This window comes from Morus notabilis, unplaced genomic scaffold (genome assembly GCF_000414095.1).
Source record: "Morus notabilis unplaced genomic scaffold, ASM41409v2 Scaffold346, whole genome shotgun sequence".
NCBI lineage: Eukaryota > Viridiplantae > Streptophyta > Magnoliopsida > Rosales > Moraceae > Morus > Morus notabilis.
Window position 1 is genome coordinate 105,140 of NW_010358050.1, and position 16,925 is coordinate 122,064.

General features: G+C 34.0%; 1 protein-coding gene and 1 pseudogene across 1 annotated transcript; both read right to left on the reverse strand.

Moving 5' to 3' along the window:
- Positions 1–4,463: 4,463 nt before the first annotated feature.
- On the reverse strand, positions 4,464–7,314 carry LOC21389743 (annotated as a pseudogene).
- Positions 7,315–8,777: 1,463 nt separating this feature from the next.
- LOC21389744 (putative receptor-like protein kinase At4g00960) lies at positions 8,778–15,943 on the reverse strand. The gene is made up of 7 exons (XM_024161185.1): positions 15,016–15,943; positions 14,631–14,759; positions 10,448–10,587; positions 10,093–10,303; positions 9,701–9,938; positions 9,414–9,564; positions 8,778–9,284 (listed from the first exon to the last, which is right to left on the reverse strand). The coding sequence occupies exons 1-7, from the start codon at positions 15,839–15,841 to the stop codon at positions 8,940–8,942; spliced, it is 2,040 nt and encodes a 679-aa protein (XP_024016953.1). The 5' UTR covers positions 15,842–15,943; the 3' UTR covers positions 8,778–8,939.
- Positions 15,944–16,925: the final 982 nt, after the last annotated feature.

Genomic DNA, 16,925 nt, shown 5'->3' on the forward strand with positions numbered 1-16,925 from the left:
CATGCAACAAATAAACAAATTTTAAACATGACGATTTAAACGATTGATTTTAAAAGGGCTTTAAGATGTACTTGAATTTAAGATTTCTCACGAAATCCGTTTTAAAGTCAAAATTAAATGGCCTGATTGAATTGGCTAGTTTTAGAAAGGCTTTTAAAGAGTATTTGAAATAGGAGTTCAAATGCTGCTCTGTTTGAAAGATATTTTTAGAACGTTTTATCTTAACTGAAATTAAGAAAAGCTTTAAGAAATTTAGTGATTCACTTATTTGAAATTATTGTTACAAATTATGAAAGTATTCTTTCTTATATTAAAAAAAAAAAATGTTCCGCAAATTTTAAGAAACCCCAGTAAGTACAAGTTAAAGTTTAAGTTACAGTGGCGGCCTCACAGGAGGGTCGTCACACATCTCAACTCGAATTAAAAACTCAAATCAACAAACTAAACAACTCCTTAGGATAAGCAACAAAACATTATATTAATAAGGTATGAGTTTATAATGTGTTGAGTAAAAATATTTATTAATATTAAAATAATATTTCACACACAACATAATTTCACCTATACTAGGATTTAATTAGTATAGGAATTTATTATTTTTCTAGTTCAACCCATTCAAGATTATAAAAATAACATCTTAATTACAATCCCTTGGTACGTACAAGGGAAAACCTTTTGATTCCAATTAAAACAGTAAATTCTATTTTCTTATGAATTTGGGAAATTTAGGTTGATTTAAAATTGTGGCTGAACTCAATAATTTCTTTCGAGTTGCCTACATACCCCGTTAAGGGATCAAGCTACTTGTAGTTCAAATTTGGAATTGAGATTTGTGTTTGGATAATTTGGAATTTGTATTTGGATAATTCCTAGGTGTATGACCATATGAGGAATTAAAAGAAGTTTGAAAATTTGACTTTAGTTTTGAAATTTGAATAATTCCTAGTGCATGACCATGTTAGGAATTAAAAGAATTTTGAAAATTTGACTTGATATTTGGATAATTCCTAGTGTATGACCGTGTTAGGAATTAAAAAAACTTTAAAAATTTGACTTAAGATTTGAAATTTAGAAAATTCCTCAGTATATGACCGTGTTAGGAATTAAAAGAACTTTAAAAATTTGACTTAAGATTTGAAATTTAGAAAATTCATCGGTATATGACCGTGTTAGGAATTAAAAGGCCCTTTTAAAACTTGATTTAAGATTTGAATTTGGATAATTCCTATTTCAAATTTGGATTTGAATAATTTCTCAGTATATGACCGTATGAGGAATTAAAACGATTTTAGAATTTTGACTTGAGAAGTTTAGGTAATTCCAATATGAAATTTAATTTGAATTTAAAAAATTATGACTGCACCTAGATTTTAAAAATTGTGACTGCACCCAGATTTTATATCTAATTCCTCAATAGATTTTTTTTTTTGCAATTTTTTTGAAAATAATCGCATCGTAACAGATATATGATACACGTATTTTTTGGTTATGATTGGATTTCAAAAAGGTCACCAAAGATACTTATATATATATATATATATGCGTGTGTATGTAAATGAAGAAGAAAGTCTTGGCTTCTATACTTTGGTCTGCAACATCAATTGCTATCATCCCTCAATTTACGTGTAGAGCCATCAGCCCAATTGTTTATTTGGCTTCTAAAAAAAGTACTTGCTTTTGTTTTTTTTTTTTTTTGGTAGTCTATTGCCGACGTTGGAGAAAGAGTATGTCAGTGTCTCTCCATTCTTTTCTCTCACATATATATCAGATCGTCAATGCTGTCTTTGATTTACATACAGAGCCATCCTCTAATTTCAAGCAAAAAAAGTAACTGCTTTTCAGCATTTTATCATCGGTCAATTTTTGTTTCAGTCTTTTGATTAAAATTTCTTTTTACTTTTTACTTTTTTTTTTTTTTTTTGCAGGAAACGGAGACACCTGTCCGTAAGTGATTACCAATTTTTTGTTTCGGGCTGCACTTTGTAAGTCAGACTTAAAATTGTAATAATATTTTGAACTGCATCATCATAGTTAAATTCATCACATATATACATATCTATACACACGCATATATATATATATATATATTTTTTATGCTGCATTATAACGATCATATCCTTTTTTTAGAGGTTCTAAATCTTGCAACCTCATAATTTTGTAGAGTTTTAAAATTTATAACACTATTTTGATTTTGTTTAAAGGTTCTAAATTTTGCAACCCCATAATTTTTAGAGTTCTAAAACTTACAACTCTATTTTGATTTATTAAATTTCCTGCCAAAAATATTTGGGATGTAAAACCAAAATTAATGCCCGCCCCATATATTAGAGATGTTAATAGTGTCGTGCCATGCCGGCCCGGCTCACAATCGACTAGAACAGTGTGTGTTTCGTGTCGTATTCAGCTTAGCCTACTAAAATTTTGTGTTGTACTCATACCAGTCTAATATTTAAAATCACAGATACAACTAAGGCCATGAACCCAAACACATTCATACTCATGCCCTATCATGCTCGTGCTTGACACAATGGACATTTAGACCAGCCAATTAGGGCATTCAGCTGTTGTCTATTTAAAGAGAGTTTTGAAGAGTTTTCTTTCTTTTTTTCTTTTTCTAAAGAGTAAACATATATAATGCTGTATGTAAAACTGTAGATGGGATTGTAAATACATAAGATAATTATAAGAATCACATATAAGCAAGCAATATATAAAAAAAAAAAGATCCGTTGAGTTGAGATTTGAATATATCAATTGTCAAATGTACTTAGTATAAGCAACGGAATATTATATTAATAAGGTATGAGTTTATAATGCACACATTTAATTTTGTTGATTGTTGCCAATGTGAAAATGAAGAAACCTTATGTATGTCATTTAATTTTTTTAAGGGCAATACATAATTTTTTAATTATTGAAAAACATGTAACAATAACATAAATATTATATAAAAATTGAAAAAAGCTATATTCATGCTTGTTATCAAGTTGTGTCAAGTCAGACATACGTATTTAAAATTATAAGTCTGGTACGACCCACCACCTCATGTTGCTCAGCCCATAATAATTTAGTGTCATACTGTGTTCGGTCCAAAACTTTCCGTGTCACTCTGTCTTGCTCGATAACGGCATATCCCAATTGACATCTCTACCGTATACAAGACATTCATGAAAAAACTAAAATTTTATATATACATTTGGGATGTCAAATTTTTTTTTTTTTTTTTTTTTTACGACCATTTTTGTAAGAATCTTCATAAAATCATAATCATTATCGAACAATTTTACGGAAAGTTATTTTAAAATTTGACAATTAGATAATGGTATCTACTGTCATCTCATATGCTGCCAAAGCGTCATCTCTGAGATCTATGTACACTCACAGTTAGTATCGTTTTAAATCTGTTGTTAAATATGATATACACACAATGTCAACGTTGTTAACTACGGGCCCATTTAGTTCGTTGATTCGAGTTTTTAATTTGAGTTGAGATGTGACTTTATGTGATAACTTTTTACTGTAGTAAAAAAGTTAGATATAATTGTTTTTGAGAACTTTTTACTATAACAAAACTAGAATTCTAAACTCGAATCAGTAAAATAAATGGGACATACTTAACTCTCTTGACGATCATTTTTAAATGTTCTCGTTTTCCTTTTTTGTACTAGAGGACATTGCCTTTTCTACAAAAAAAATAAGGGTTATTTTATAGTGAAGAATGCTATTTTACTTAAGTAGTGGGAATTGTGTTTTAGTCGTTAGGTTAGGTTTTTAATTGTCCATACGGAATCGTAATGTATCGCACTCAGCAAATTTTTCATGTGAACATTTACAAATTTAATGGTTAAAAAACTACTCTAATTACGGTTAAAAGAATAGTTTCTAGCGATGAAGTAAAAATCTATGTCATACCATGAATATTTTCAAAAAATAAAAAGAGAGAGACAGAGAACCGGGCATAGTGATAATTTTTCTATATGGTGCACGGCATTGACTTGTTCCAATGTGAAACGTAGAAGTTTCTGCATTTACTTTGTCAACTGCGATAAAGCAGTTGTGAGTGGGGCCTCTAAAAAAGTATATGACACGAAGAATTTGCGTATGCGTATCTTTATTATTTTTATTAATTTAACACTGACTTCTACATAATGCTCTTCTTAATTAATATTGTGCATACCAGATGCAAAAAGTTGTCCGCTGACTATAGTCGTGTCAAGTCGATCGTTTGCAATTTTTACGCAGTAACCAACAAAACACTCCTATAAATGTAACTATAATATATATAACTTATCACCAGTTATCTTCTGGTAAATATAGAAATAACCAATCAAAAAGTATAGCGGCATCCAATTTGGTTGAAAACGAAGATTTTTGTTTTCTTTCCTTCATAATTTAGATGCATTAATTCATCATAATTTCATCAAGCCACAAATGCATTGACCGAGAAAGGAAAATTGGCCCTCATGCAGGAAAAAAATACAAGAAAATACAGAGGGGAAATGGGCAGTTATTATTATATACACAATTGACCATGTTAAATGTGAAGTTCTTGTCACACACTACCGAGGGTAAAGTTCAGTGATTGAAGTTTGATTTACAGATACTTGGGCACACTCACTTCTACAATTATCTGATTTATTCACCATTGAATACGTTAATGGCATATCTGATCCGCCGTAGCTATGCAAGAAAGCTGGTTCTGAGGGCGCCGGGAGAGAGAGGAGTGTTAGAAAATTATATTTCCTAATAATAATTATGGGCCACATATTTATAATAATTATATTAAGCTATTTAATTAATTGAGCTAATTAAGTGATTTAATTATAGAAAACCCAAATAGTTTCCTAACAGGGTATAGGTTGAATGGGTGGATACCCATATTGACCCAATTAGGTTTAATGGGAGCCTAATGGGGCAATATATAAAGAAACTTAGGTTATAGTCTCCTATATGTCAAATTATTCGGTCGTTTTCCTTCTTCCCCATCTAGAGAGAAAACACCCCATTTAAGAATCTGGAGATTTGACTGAGGAAGGCAATAACCGTCGTGCTCGTTGTCTTAGATAATTCTACTGGAGATTAAGGTTGCACTAATGGAGACAGATATTTGTTCTAACTTATTTTCTTAGTAATTTGGTGTGATGACTCTTAGAATGTGGAACAAGGATATATAGATCCAACAAGGAGAGCGTGTCGCTATTTAGCATGAGAACAACTGTATTCATGGTTGGTCTCTTGGCCACATTTTCTTGGACGCATAAGAAAGCAATGTGGATGCATCTCATTATTTCAGATCCTGAACCAAGTCTCATTCGAGGATCTACAACATTCAAAGCTGTTCCCTCCCTCCAATTTGGCCAATACCTGCAATGACGTTCAACGCATGTGCTTGTAAGGTTAGAGATATGATTATTTATTCATCAATTGCTTCTCATAATTTAGGCCAGGGCATAGTGTGGTTTTGCATTTACATAGCTTAAGAGATCCTCCACTTGCTCGTCATGGCAAAAACGACTATTTTTCTGACCGCTTAATATTTCAAAAAGTAACACTAAAACTAAATACATCTGAAAATTGCCCATATAAAACGTACTCCGGGGCCATATATCCACTGCAAAGAAAGATTTAATAACTAACATTTAATTAATTATATGGAGCTAATTAGTGTCTCAAATGGAAACTAAGAGGATACACTTATATTGCTTATTACTCAGTGAAAATCTTAAAAAAAAAAACATTTTTCATATATATTGCCTATTACTCAGTCAAAATCTTTTAAATAAAAACATTTTTCCAAAGACAGTTAATCAGTAATCCTTATGAAAAGAGGCTTAGCTTAATTTGATATGTACTCACTAGGTTCTCACAATACGGTTGGTACTGCCTTGAGTTTGGTTAACAACAAACATCCTTGCCAATCCAAAATCTGAATTCCCAGGGTGTATTTCTGAATCTACCAAAATGTTACTAGCTTTGAGATCTCGACGGACAATTCTTAGTCGAGAATCTTCATGCAGGTAAAGGAGTCCTCGAGCAACACCTTGTATAATTTTGAAACGTCCATCCCAGCTCAAATTTACGCGCTTGCTAGGATCTATAACATGAGTTCAGTAAATTTAAAAAAAAAAAAAAAAAAAAAAAAAAAAGAACACACACACACACAATAGCATGTATAAGTCCCACAGTACTCTTTGAATATATAAAAGTTGAAGCATAGTGTATTCATGTATATAAATATGTGTGTGTGTGTGTGTGTGTATGATTCTCTGATAGAACAATAGCAGAGGAATGCAGCCATACCAAAGATAAAGTGATCGAGACTTGCGTTTGGAACAAACTCATATAGAAGAACCCTCTCATTTCCTTCTAAACAGAAACTGAGGAGCCTAACGAGATTACGGTGTTGAAGCTTGGCAACTAGTAATAACCTCATTCTTGAATTCAAGTTCTCCTTGTCTTGAGTCCCTAGACAACCTTTTAACAGCTATCTCTTGTCCACTGGAAAGCTTTCCCTGAAATATTTCACAAAAATATTTACAAAGATGAGGAAAGAAATTGCACTCAGACGATCTGAAGCAAGCAAGGAACTGAGCTTTTAGTTGTATCTGTACCCTGTAAACAGAACCAAATCCACCCTGTCCAAGTTTATTTGCCTCAGGAAAGTTATCTCTCCCACCTCTAATGATCTCAAAACTGAAACGCAAGGATTCCGAACTTTGAAATTCCTCAGCAGATTGGTGTAAAAATTGGGGAGATGGAATGAAAAATACCAAATAAGTCGCATTTCTTTAAAGGGGATTGTAATCAAGTTCTAATACCATGCTTTTAATATGTAATTTTTTTAGGTAGAGTAATTGATATACTACAAGTTAGATTTTGGGAGTTAAACATTTCGTATGTTCGTGAAGTTTCCATGATGCCGAACATGGAGCGGTTGGAGTAGCGTAGCGTACAGTTATCGTACCATCCAACTGCCTCTTCCTTATTGCTGCAACGCTGTCTCAGAAGGTATGAACAGTCGTTGAGGCAAGTACGGCAAACTTCGGAATCGACATCTTCTCTGCATAGCCCCAAAGTATAAACTTTATCGGGAGCGTTGCCGTAAGAGAGATTATAAAAGCCGAAGCCATTATCTTCTTTTATGACAAGGGACGACAGGAGATTATCGAGGTAAGCACGGTAGGCATCAGTAACGTTGCCTCCATCCTTTGCACAAAAATAGAATTGGAAATCAGGCTGAGTGGTGGCTCGGATGAGGAGAAGGAAGATGGGGCAAAGGGTGTAAAATGGTCTTGAAGGAAGTATCATTGCCATTGATTCTGGAAGATGAGTTCGCAAATTATATATTGATGATGAGTTTGATTTTGGCTAAGTACTTTGTTCAGAGCAAGCCAAATTTTACAGTAAGTTTGTGAGGACATGTGGAAATTACTGGCTACACGTTTCAATTAACGGCGTGTTTATTAAACTGTAAAAGAATGTAATAAAAAAGTAATAAGATTAAAAAAAAATAAAGTAATATGATTAATGATCATTTATTTTTTTTATATTTATTTAATTATTAGATAGTATAATGAGAAACAACTTCATTCTATTTTCTACGTTTATTAAAATTAAGAATAATAATGTTATGGATATAATCACTAAAGTATTCTTTTATATAATTAAATAAATATTAAATTATAATAATTTATTAAGAATAGATAAATAAATTTGACATTTATTCTCTTTGATAAAAAATTAATACTAAATGAGTATAAGAATTAATATTTTTTTTCTCCATTTCCTATATATAGTATGAGACCCATTAAATTTTTATTATTAATTTTATAAATAAAAACATATTAGACGAAAAAGAAATCACTCATTACTTTTCATTTTCTTTAATGAAAAGTAAACATGCCTTAATTATGCAGCAAAATAGACAAAAAAATAATTGGAAAAGTCAAAAGTAAAGAAATTAATTACGACTTTAAGTCATCGATTAGTTTCTTCGTACTTTCTTTTGTCACCTTGTTCCAGCTTAGTCATCGATTAGTTTCTTGCTACTTTCTTTTGTTACATCTTGTTCCAGCGTCCAACTCTAAAATCCACCCGACCGAATGTATATCTTATCAGGAGGAACCTAAGCAACAAGATCTCTCAAAAAACAAAAATAAAAAATAAAAAATAAAACGGTAGATTGGAACAGATGCGAAACGCCACATTGGACCTTTAAATGACATCATATGATTCATATCCAAGTGGAGTTGTGGACCTTTCTGCAATAAGGGTACTCCCCCATGGATCATTCTCAAACTTTATGCCAATTTCCACTTTATCCCTTATCTACTTTAAACTAAAGATTTGTCCTATTTTACCCCATCTGCTATATATGTTAAAAATACATGGAGTTGTTGCATGTGAGGACACGTCAGAGAGGGTATTTTCATTAGGGGCAAAATGGCAATGAGAGTGAAGTTTATGTGATAAAGTGAGAATGAGTGTAAAGTTTGAGGGGCAAAAATGGAAATAACAAATTTTAGCACTTGATACACTTGCTCCATATGTCGGGGAAGAAAAATTTAAGCAAATGAAACTATGGTGAGTGCACAAGTTTTGTTTCACTAGTGTTATCAAAATGTGGTTGAGTGGTGTTTTTCAGCTTTACACGTTACGAAATTAATGGTAATTAGTAGTCCAAATTACATTAATTAGAAAAAATAAGAGCAATATAATTATATATCTTTCGACCAACGACTAATTATAAAGAAATCGAAATAACATTAAGGCATTGGTCAATAAAAAAAATTGGTGCTCATATATACTAACTGCAACATCAGTCCAATTTGGTGGTGGGGACAAAGAACAGAATAAAAATCAAACGAGGGAAAATTTGCTGGGCATCTAGATATGACCATTAATTAATCATGGCATATGAGCAAGTAATTATCCTCACACTAGCGAGGGTAGAATTCAGTGATTGAAGCTTCATTTACAGATGCTTGGTTACCAGACTCGCTTTTCGAATGATCCGACCTTGAATTGAGATCAGAAGCCAATGACATATCTGATGCAATGCGGCTATGCATAAAGAAAGCTGGTTCTGAGGGCACTGGGAGGGACAGAGAGTTACTGTTTAGCATAAGAACAACTGTATTCATCGTTGGTCTATCAGCTACATTTACTTGGACACACAACAGTGCAATGTGGATGCATCTCGTTATTTCAGATCCCGAACTAATTTGTCTCATTAGGGGATCTGCAACATTCAAGGCTGTCCCCTCCCTCCAATTTCTCCATGCCTGCGGTGATTTTAAACGCGCAAATATAATATCAGCAACAATAATACTATTACGATAATTCCACTAAAGATGTGTTGATAGTCTCGACCGTTTATATGATACAGCATATTGTAATGTTTTTGTACTTACATAGCTTAAAAGGTCTTCTACATGCTCTCCATGACGGAAACAATTATTTTTTTGTCCGCTTACTATTTCTAAGAGTAACACACCGAAACTGAATATATCAGACTTGACTGAAAATTGTCCATGCATTACGTACTCTGGAGCCATATATCCGCTGCAAACAAAGAAAGGTTTAGTGATTTGCAAGTCTTATACAAAGAACTAATTAAAAGGAACAAATAATGTTTGCAAGAAAACTCACAACATTATGAATAAAGACTAAGATTTAGACAAGTTTGACATGTACTTACTAGGTTCCCACAATTCTACTTGTGTTTCCTTGAGTTTGATCAACGAGGAATAATCTTGCCATTCCAAAATCTGAGATCTTAGGGTTCATTTCTTCATCTAACAAAATGTTACTAGCCTTAAGATCTCGGTGGATAATTCTCAAACGTGAATCTTCATGAAGGTAAAGGAGTCCCCGAGAAACGCCTCCTATAATTTTGTAACGCCTCTCCCAATTTAAATGTGCACGCTTGCTTGGATCTACATATTATACGAGTGTATCATTAAGTTAAAACTTCAAAGCATTTATATGTGTTGCAGAGTACTTTTTACAAGACTCGAAATAAATTTGAAGCATAATAGATACATTTTCTATGATTCTGTATGAGAAAAAAGTACAAAAATGCAACCATACCAAATATGAAGTGATCAAGACTTGCGTTTGGAACAAACTCATATACAAGAAGCCTTTCATTTCCTTCCAAGCAGAAACCGAGGAGCCGAACAAGATTGCGGTGTTGAAGCTTTGCAACTAGTAAGACCTCATTCTTGAATTCCAGGTCTCCTTGGCCTGAACCCCTAGACAACCTTTTTACAGCTATCTCTTCTCCATCAGAAAGTCTTCCCTAAAGTACATCACATAAAGTGGATATGTTCCATTTAACACGATGGATTCTAAGTCATAGTATTTTTTTTTTTAAATTAAGTTTTAGTACTTGTGACCCACTCAAATAAAGAACTAATTGTGTAATGTCCATTCATCGCCTTACCCTGTAAACAGAGCCAAATCCTCCCTGTCCAAGCTTATTTGCCTCTGAAAAATTATCCGTTGCAACTTTGATGGTGTCAAAATTGTATTGTAAGGATTCCGCACTTTCAATTTCTTCTACAGGTTCGTACAAGGGACGAGCTTGAACAACATGAATAAAATGATTAAGTTAATTTTCTTTTGAACAGAATAAATCAAATGAATAAGTTATTTTTCTTTTGAACAACATAAATAAATCAAATAGTCAACTAAGTTAAAATAAAATTTTGATGTGACAGTAATAAAGTAGCATTGCAGAGGAATGCTATGTCTTGAAGCAGAGGAGATTATTATGTGGAGCATTTTCTGTGTTGAAGGATGTAACAACAAAATTGTTAGGACTATTAGTTAGCAAATTTATTGGTAAAAAGTTGTAAATTTAAAAACAAAATCAGCAAGATTGTGGACTACTATGGAGACTCTATTCTTAGTTACTTGCATCGGATTTAGGATGATGATTTGGGATGATTTCCTCAATAAAAGAAAATAAATTTATGGAGCTGATTTGGTTGACTTTTGGTGGCTAATTGATTGACTCTATGTATGGAAAAAATCCTTGGAGGAGAAGTTGCTTTATTTAGGGTGATTTTGGTGGAAGAAATAGATGTGACTATACACTAATTTAGGGTGTACATATTTGGTTTGCAGCCATGAACGTGGTAGAGCTTTTTGAATGAAATATTATGCAGCAAAAGGCTGCTTAGATGCTCTTTGAGTTGAAAAAAAAAACAAAATGTGGTTCTTCGGGAGTAGAACGTATTGCTTTCGGGAGAAAGTTTTCAAAGATGAGTGATGCTCGCTTAACAAAGTCATTAAGAGGATTCTCCCCACAGTGGCGACTACATCAATGAGGGAGTCTTTGAGTGTGTAAGACCGATTGGTGCCTGTAATCTCTTTATCTTAGTGGATTATTCATTGTCTGAGCGTGACCCCGCAGATGTAGGTGTGCGCACCGAACAGTGATATCAATTCCTTGTGTCTTTTATGTTTCTGTTGATCTTTCTACTCTTATAATTTGCTGTTGTTGAATAAAAGAAAAAATATATCCATTTGCACGTATCTGTCATCTGTATTACAACTAGTATTATAACACTTTTGTGATGCCGACCGAAAAACGGACTTAACAATTGGTATCAGAGCGGTTTACTAACCATTTGCTTGGTGAGATTTTAGGAGTTGGTCTGTTGTATCAGGGATCGATTTTCTGAAAGAAAGTGGTTTGGTTTCATTCCCTCCTCTCCTTGATGGTTGCAATTATTCTCATTGAAAAGCTCGTATGAAGGCGTTTATCAAAGCACTTGATGAGAAAGCGTGGCGTGCTGTGTTGATTGGTTGGACGCACCCACTTAATAAAAATGAGGCTGGAGAAGAAGTTATGAAACCCGAAGAGAAATGGTCTACTGAAGAAGATCAATTGGCGAATAGCAATTCAAGAGCACTTAATGCCATCTTCAACAGGGTGGATGCCAATCAATTCAAAGTTATTTTCTACATGTGAGTCGGTCAAGGAGGCTTGAGAAATTCTATAGACGGCGCATGAGGGCACGGCAACCGTGAGACTATAAAAGCTTCAAATTCTCACTACTAGGTTTGAAAACTTACGCATGCTTAAAGATGAAACAATTTCTGATTTCTATTCAAAGCTATTTGATATTGCTAATGAGGCTTTTGCACTTGGTGAGAAAATTCCTGAAGAAAAACTGGTGAGGAAGACATTGAGATCACTCCCTCAAAGGTTTGCTTACAAGGTGATAGCTATTGAAGAGGCCAAAGACGTGCAGTCAAAAAAGCTTGACGAATTAATGGGCTCTTTGCATACTTTCGAGATGAACCTGAATGAAAACAAGAAGGAGAAAGAGAAAAACATTGCTTTTCAAGACGAAGTTGAAGAAGTTGAGTCCGATGATGAAAAAGACTTAACTAAGTCCATAGCACGATTATCGAAGAATTTTAACAAGGTGATGAAGAAGCTCAACAAGAAAAACAAGGGGTATTCAATGCCGGGAATGCGACGGTTATGTTCACATTCAATCCGAGTGTGCCAACACTCTAAAGAAGAAGAAGTCTCTGAATGTGAAGTGGAGCTATGAAGACTCTGAAGGCAGTCAGGAGGATGAAGACCATGTGAGTAACACGTTGCTTTTAATGTTTATACTGATCAAGGTGTTTCTGCAGACAGTGTTACAAAGAGTGTCGCAGACAGTGTTACAACAAATGCTGAAACAGAATCCGTGAACAGCAAAAACGAAGGAGAGTTTTCAGATTCTGAAAGTAATAGTGATGGTGAGGAATTGATTGTTGATGCTATACAGGAAGCTTATAAGACCATGTTCAGCAAATGGGTTAAAGTGTGTGAAGTATATAAGTCTCTATGGGAGCGCGTCATTGAGCTTGTCAAAGAGAATGATGTGTTGAAGAGAGCTGCTGATAATTATGAATTCCTTACTACAAAGAGAGAAAAGAATTTGAAGAAAACAAGGGCTGAACTGGAGAGCACTCAAAAAAATTTAAAAATGATGAATTCTGGTACAAATAAACTAGAACATATTCTTTCATTGGGAAGATCAAATGGTGATTGTCAAGGCCTTGGATACACTGGTGAAAGTTCAATGTCCAAGATAGTGTTTGTGAAGGAGACACCGGCTCCTGAACCTCGGACTACCCTCTGTAAAAAAGTTATTATCTCACCCCCTCGACGTAAAAGATTTGTCCCCATATGTCATTATTGAGGTTTAGCTGGCCATATAAGACCAAGATGCTACAAGTATTTGAATGCTTTGAAGAGAGATATCCTTCCTAATCCACCAAATTTCGCAAGAAGGACACCTAAAATGAAGGTTGATGTGCAAATCAAATTTTCTAGACATGTGGGTAAGGAAATCTGATTTAAGGTATCATGAGGCTTATAATTCTTTTAAAGCGTGTACTACTAACTCTAGGTATTGTGGTAATGGTCTCCCAAGCTTTTGAAAAATATGCATGGGAGAATATTATAGGGGGAGTAACACTCGTAGAGGATTCAGAGGGAGTGATTTGCAGAGATCAATGACCTTGAAAGATGATATCTAGTGCGAAGTGTTATTTCGAGTGTTCTAACAAGGGTTACAACATGATCTGAGACATTAGCTACTATAGAAGGGTCAACGGTGTGAATTTTTTATTCTTTATTTTGTAAACTTTATGTTATAGATTTTGGCTTATTTTTGTCAAAAAGGGAGAGAAAGGTGTTGTTTTTGTATTTTTTTTTTTCTAGTTTTTGATTTTTTATTGTTAATAGGAACAATATGTTAGTTTTGACAAAAAAATGTCAAAGTGGGAGATTTTTAGGACTATTAGTTGGCTAATTTGTTGGCAAATGGTTGTACATTTAAAAACAAAATCAATAAGATTATGGACTACTATGGAGACTCTATTCTTGGCTACTTGCATCGGATTTGGGATGATTTCCTCAATAAAAGGAAATAAGTTTATGGAGCTGATTTGGTTGACTTTTGGTGGCTAATTGATGAGCTCTATGTATGGGAAGAATTCTTAGAGGAGAAGTTGCTTTATCTAGGGCGATTTTGGTACAAGAAATAGATTGGACTATAGACCAATTTAGGGTGTATATATTTGGTTTGCAGCCATGAACGTGGTAGAGCTTTTTGAATGAAATATTATGCAGCAAAAGGCTGCTTAGATGCTCTTTGAGTGAAAAAAGTAAAAGGTGATTCTTCGGGAAAATAAGGTATTGCTTTCGGGAGAAAGTTTTCAAAGACGAGTGGTGCTCGCTGAACAAAGTCACTAAGAGGATTCTCCAGCGCGGTGATTACATCAAGGAGGGAGTCTTTGAGTATGTAAGACCGATTGCTGTTTGTAATCTCTTTATCATAGTGGATTGTTCACTGTTTGGACATGGTCCCGTAAATGTAGGTGTGTGCACCGAATTGCGATATTAATTTCTTGTGTCTTTTATGTTTCTGTTGATCTTTTTGCTCTTATAATTTGTTGCTGATGAATCAAAGAAAAAATATATCCATTTGTACGTATCTGTTATTAGTGTTACAATTAGTGTTATAACACTCATTGTGACACTGATAAAAAAATGGACATTTCAAAATGTATATATTTCTCAAAAAGAACTGAATTAGATAATGTTAACTTACTTTCCTCCTTTTTCTTGGCCATCTTTATTCCAAAAAACACGCAGACGGAGATAATTAGCACCACCAAAAACAGAGCACTAGTTGAAACAGCAACAATAATGACGGTTCTAGACGTGTTACTCTCGTTTCCTGCAAAACCAAAAACTCTGCTCCTATCAAATTATTTTTAGGGGATAAATTTTGACAAATCTTACAGTTTTGCTGGTAAAATTTATAGAATGTAAAGAAATAGACAAGTGTGTCATACTCCACGCAATAATTGGCATGAAAAGTAAGGCCAACTTAAAAAAGTACTAAACAAAGCCATTTTCCATGTTAACTTTCAGAGTTGAGGTTCTAAGTTCCAATAATTCAAAGACAGAAAACACATATACAACACGTATACCTTGTGTTGGGGTGGTGTTAGTCGATGTTGGCGGAGGAGGAGATACCGTTGGTGGGGAAGTTGGGGGCGGGTTGGCTGTAGAATCATAGAAGAGGTAATCCTCATACCTAACGTTACAACTGGGGCCAATAACTCTCCCCCCTTTCTTCCCACCACAGCACTGCGGAATATACCCAAAGACGCTATCCAAGCAATTGTTGCATTGTTCCTTCGACAAGTCTGGCGTGCACTGGACAAGCGCATATATGGTTTTGAACTCCGGAGTGGTATCATTTCCCGTTGCGAATTTGCGAAGGGAATCACCTGCTGCAGCTTGATTTTTCAGCTGGTTTATCAATGTTCTTAGTTTTTCGTAGAATCCGTCCGCGTCGGTTACATTTTGGACACTCCACATGTAGAATATTTGAGAAGTTTCAACGATGCCGAACATGGATCGGTTGGAGTAGCGCAACATGCAGTTGTCGTACCATCCGACCGCCTCCTTCTGATCGCGGCATCTCTGTGGGAGGAGGAGCGTGGAGTCGTTGAGGCAACTGCGGCAGGCATCGGGCTTCGCATCTCCCCTGCATAGCGCAATCGTGTAGACTTTGTCGGAGGAATTTCCATATGAGAGATTGTAAAAGCCGTAGTCGTTGCCATCTTGGGAGGGAAGAGTTGAAAGGAGGTGGTTGAGGTTGGCCTCATAAGTACTATTCCTGGTGTAATTTCCTCTGTCGTTCTCACAAAAGTTATTCAGGAATTCTGGCTGAGAAGTGACCTGGGCTATTAGGAGAATGAAGATGTGACTGAGGATGAAAAACAGTATTGAAGAGCAAACCCTTGCCATTGGTCGCTGAAATGATAAACCGAATTTCGAGACAGAAACCGGTTTTTGCCGTCAACAATTGGGATTGGAGTTGTTTTAAAAAGCTAGCCAACTCTTAAATGAGTCAGCTGAAACAACCAAATTGGTTAAATAATTGGTACATTTTATTTATGGTGGGAAAGTGACGGCTCTTTCATGCAACACAACCAGGACGTGTGGAAATATTGGCACTGGGTAGGAGGGATTTGACCAAGTTAAATGTGGAAGTTTCCTTTGGTTTACTTTAAAAAGAAAGGTAATAAAAGATACGAGTAAAGTAAAGAAGAACAATTAATGAAAAAGTTCAAAAGTCTGATAACTAATCTCGAGTTATTATAATAAAAGATTAAATTTAAATTTTTATGAGATAATAATAATATAGTAAAAAGTTTAAGTTATGATTTGAATTAGATAAAAGAACATTCTTTATAATTTTCAGTTGCACGTCTAATGTGATACTATACAAATATGAATAAATTAAATAAGTAAAAATCACACTACATAGTAAATTGAGTGGAGTTAAAATATAGTCATTTAATAAAATAAAGCAATTTAAGCATTTTAGAAATAGCAAAAATTAAAGTAATTATTTTAATGCTATTCATCTTCATTCTAAATTACATAGTAATCATTTTTTTTTTTTTTGAGAATTACATAGTGATCATTTTAATAATGTCAGTTTTTGCTTTTTGTAAAATATTCTAAACGTTTTTCTATATTTCAAGATGACTAAAAAAATGTTACTACATGTATAAAAAGCTTTATGAATAAGAGACTTTCTATGATAGTCTTTGTAAAAATAGACTATCAGTAATTTTTTACTTTTTAGCCGTCAAATTTGTATCAAAATATGTCTGTTCTACATACTTTTCAATTCAATTTGATTTTGACTAAATCCGGCGGTAAAAAAAACTAAGATCGCCGGTAGGGAGAACTACTAAAGAAACTTCCTATGAATAAAGCTTATTAGTATTAATTTCTTGGTATAGTTTGTTTTGTTACGCCTTCTATATCCCAACTCTAAACTTCTCCTACCCATTCAATTATCTATGCTTGACCAGCAAGC

Excerpts from the sequence above, each read along its gene's own strand:
- LOC21389744 (XM_024161185.1), bottom strand. The coding sequence starts at position 15,841 with ATGGCAAGGGTTTGCTCTTCAATACTGTTTTTCATCCTCAGTCACATC. Across the intron at positions 14,760-15,015 it reads TAACACCACCCCAACACAAG|GAAACGAGAGTAACACGTCT; the intron begins GTATACGTGTTG and ends TTGGTTTTGCAG. Across the intron at positions 9,285-9,413 it reads TAGAAGACCTTTTAAGCTAT|GCATGGAGAAATTGGAGGGA; the intron begins GTAAGTACAAAA and ends AAATCACCGCAG.